At 34.6% G+C, this 4,169-nt stretch overlaps 1 protein-coding gene across 1 annotated transcript in view; it reads left to right on the forward strand.

Annotated features, from left to right (window-relative positions):
- RPGR (retinitis pigmentosa GTPase regulator) overlaps window positions 1–4,169 on the forward strand; it is a 54,524-nt gene that overhangs the window by 28,180 nt on the left and 22,175 nt on the right. Inside the window, exons 8-9 of the mRNA XM_046649070.1 lie at window positions 269–360; window positions 2,965–4,164. Of these exons, the coding sequence (XP_046505026.1) occupies window positions 269–360; window positions 2,965–4,164 (1,292 nt within the window). The remainder of the gene's footprint in view (window positions 1–268; window positions 361–2,964; window positions 4,165–4,169) is intronic.

A 4,169-nucleotide genomic window follows, 5' to 3' on the forward strand; every position in this document is an offset into this window, starting at 1 on the left:
TTTAGTTCATCATGTATTTGTGTGTGTCTATGTGTATATGTACTTCCTATACTGCTATATGCATAAAAAAGCTTTTTTTTGTTTTGGTTTCATTTTTTTATTATTTTTAAATCAGCTTTGTTGAGGTATAGGTTACATACAATAACATTTATTTTGATCCTCACATCAGAAGTATCCAATTAAGAGTTGATTATATTACTACCTGAACTGTTTAAATGTTTAGAATGCATAAATATGTAACCTCATATATAGTCTTTATTCCTTTTAGAACATAATTTTTTTTATTTATTTCAGACACATATGATGAGCCTGAATTCCAATAACAAGTCATTAAAATTATTGCCAATTCAGAAACAAAAGGTATATTGAGAGTAATTTTCATTATGGTGGGTAAGAACAGTTTAAATTGTTTTGTTTTCTTGAAAGGTTTCTGGAAAGAACATAAGAAAGGTAAGCATTCACTTACTTTAGAATTTAGAAGACAGAGGAATGCAAGGTAGATAGCCTCCATTTGGGCTTGTTTGGTTGGTATGTATTTTCCGTGATGCAACTAGAGTGACAGAATTTCATTGATGAAATTTGCTCTTTGGAGTCACTAACAAGTCATAATAGCCATGCTTTCTTACCATCAAGGCAAAAGATTATTATTACAGTTTGTAAGTATTGTTAGAGGCTACTGTTTATCGTAAGAGTGGCTCTCAGACTTCGGTTGAGTATGACTTTGGGTAAGTTACTTTGCTGACCTTACAGGATGATATTAACATCTTTTCTAGCTCTAAAATTTTGTGAGAATATTTGATAGTTGCTTTTCCAATGTTTAGAATGAGCTTTAATTTGTCAAGGAATTGATAGCATAAAAACAAGATTAAACGTTTGGAAGAAGTTAGTTGGAAACTGCAGGGGTGATAGAGAGAGACTTGAATAACAAATGAATAGCAAGAGGAAGGAATAGTCTGTGGTTTTCACGACCCTGGAGAGATAAAGGCCTGCCTGCCCTAAAATTCTTTGCTTTTCCTGGCTTTAACACCAGTAGGGTGAAAGGATGAGGGGTTTGGGGTTAGAAAAATAAATTGGAGAAACGTAAATTGAAGGAAGAAGGCGATAGAAAACATTGTTTATTTTTCTAGTGCCTTTGCCACATTGTTAAGCTAAAATATCCTTAAAATCAAAGTCACTGAAATGTGAGAGAATCTTTCTAAATTATAAAAATTTAGCTCCAATCCTCATTAGTCCTATCTATATTTTACTGAGAGGCATGGTGAATAACAGTATTCCTTTTGAATATAGGAGAGCTGTTTTCCTAACACAGTTGTGGAAGTTCAGTGAATGCTGAGTGACTTATTGACTGGCTATACTTACAAGCAGACATCTTTCCTCTGTCTTTCCTTCCTCTCGTCTTAGACTCTGCCTCTTCTGTGCTTCCTTATTGTGCTAGGGAAATAAAGGCACGTACTTAGAAATCATTTTTGGCAACTGGGCCTCTGTCTCTCCTAGGGCTCTTGAAAGAATCATGACTTTTTAAAGAATAGGACCTAGAACAAACAGAAAAGGAACACCACTTCCTTTTATTCATTTTTTATTTTATTTTTTAATTTTAATAATACATCTTATTATTACTAACCCACAGTAGGTAAAATATTATCATTTCATATAATCAGTATGGAAATTATTAATGAGATATTGTGCATTCTATTTTTGGTAAAAAGTCTTTGAAATCTGGTATGTATTTTATTTATAGCATATCTCAGTGGGAACCAGACACATTTCAAGTGCTCAATAGCCACAAGTGGCTAGTAGGTACCATATTGGATAATTTCAGTCTAAACTACCACTCTTGTTCATATGGAATGCACTTCCTTTTAAACTGATATGTATTTTATACTTCACATGGTCCTTTTAGGTAGAAGCCCTACCAGGCCTACTTTAGCAAATAAAAAAAGATTTATTATACTATTTTTATATATTAATTTTTAACTTATGCTCTTTTCGTAATTTCTTCAGCAAAAAATGACCTCTTCCCAGGCCTGGCGCTCATCACAATTTATAAAACTTGAGTTAGTGAGGTTTTCCTATCCAGAAACCCAAAGTCATTAAATAGTTCAACCCATTACCTTGTAGAATTTAGGTCAAAAATTTGATTTTTGCCTTATTTTGTCCAGCAGGAAATTATTTTCATATTCTTAATGTAGCATTCAAATCTCAATGTTTAATTTCATAGTTTTTATGAAGACCTTACATTTTACCTTAAGTATTTTTTCCTCATAGTGATTTTTTTCATGTATGCAAATTATTATAATTAAAGAATATAATGGATAAAAGAGGGTCAACTCAAAGATTTTGTTTTGAAAAGACAAATATATTATTATTTAGTATACCAATAAAAAGATTTCATTTGTAGTTTTCATTTCAGACTTTTTCCCTAGAAATAAGCTATTCATTTTTTCAAATTTTTAAAAATTTGATATTTTCATTTATTTTCTTCAATTTTGTAAATTTTATGGAATCAAAAGACCAATCAAAATTTGACAATCAAAACAATAGAGAAGATAGAAAAAATTAAACTGGACTGCACTGCATGCAAGGGAAGTGTACATTTTTTAGCAGTATTTTGCAAAATCAGTTGGGAATGTATTATATTTAGGAATTGATTCAGATTAAGAAAAGAGGCAGAGAATAAATATTGATGGTACTGTGAGTAATGGCAAATTTAAGGCAGGTAGTAAGAATTTGTAAGTTAAACACAGGTACCTGTTACTAAATCAAAATTAGATGTACCATAGACTGAGAGAGTGGCATAAATTATCCCCAAAGAAAACAAAATCTGAGCAAAATGTCTGGTAAAACTGGATAGTATTATTCTCCTAGTGAAACTTATAATAATGCAAAATATTGGCAGTATTTTGTAGTAGATAAGTTACCTTTGTCAACTAATAGTAGTATGACGATTACTTCAAAAATTTACAGAAACAAGAAAAACTTGAGGAACTGAAGCATGATACAGCACATACTGAAACTGATGATAGTAATGAATCTGAAAGTGAAGCGATACCCAAAAAAGTGCAAGAAGGGAGACCATATAGACAGTTTTTGGCAAGAGGAACATACATGATTCAAACAACTATGAGTATGGAAGCATTTCCAGATGAGGACCTAAGTGATGACTCAGACCAGGCTGGATCTCAGTCCAACACCAGTGCACAGGGTTTGCAGGGAGAGATATGTAGGCGTGAAAGTAAGCATAGTCTTTATCCATGTGGTGGTAAGAAAATAAAGAAAAGTTATGGAGGACACAGTCAGAAGGGTTCAAAAGCAGAAGAAGTAGTCCCTGAAAAGGAAACTAACCTGGCTAAAATGTCAGGACTGAAGAATATAAGAAAAAGTGAAGAGAATATTAAAAATATTAATGCATTCTTTGATAACATACCAAATAGAGACTTTAATGTTGAGGATGAAGAAAAATATTTTATTAAGAAAAGTAAAAGGAACAAGCAAGATGTGGTTTGTGACAGTGAATCTTTAGAGGAGTCAGACAGTTACTTGGAAGGTGAAAGTGAAAGTCAGCAGGGTGATGGCTTCGATCAGCCTGAGTCGGTAGAATTTAGTAGTGGAGAGGAAGAGGATGATGAAGTGGAAACTGACCAAAACTTGTGGTATAGCAGAAAATTTATTGAACAAGGACATGAGGAAGAGACTGAACACAAAATATGCAGATTCATGGAAAAATATGATTTTAAGTGTGACCGCTTGTCAGAGATCCCAGAAGAACAGGAAGGAGCAGAGGATTCAGATGGGAGTGAAGTAGAGGAGGAAGAAGTAGAGGCAAGTAAGGAAAACGTGAAGGTGCCTCGAGGAAAGGAGGAGGAAGCAGAGATCCTGTCAGATGACCTTTCAGACAGCGCAGAGGTGAGTGAAGGCAAGGGAAAGTCAGGGGACGAAGCAGAGGATGTGCCTGAAGGTGGAGGACATAATTCAGGAGTGGAGCAGAGGCAAAGGGAGGATGGGGAGGAGGAGAAGGACAAGAGAGGAGAAGGTGAGAGCCCGGGTAAGGAAGAGAAAGACCTAGAAGAGGAGGAGGAACAGGAGCAAAAGGAGAGGGAACAAGGCCATCAGGTGGAAAGAAACAAAGGGATGGAGGAAGAGGAAGGGGAGGAACAAGGAGAGGGGGAAGG

The sequence above is a fragment of the Equus quagga genome, unplaced genomic scaffold (genome assembly GCF_021613505.1).
Source record: "Equus quagga isolate Etosha38 unplaced genomic scaffold, UCLA_HA_Equagga_1.0 HiC_scaffold_241_RagTag, whole genome shotgun sequence".
NCBI classification, from domain to species: domain Eukaryota; kingdom Metazoa; phylum Chordata; class Mammalia; order Perissodactyla; family Equidae; genus Equus; species Equus quagga.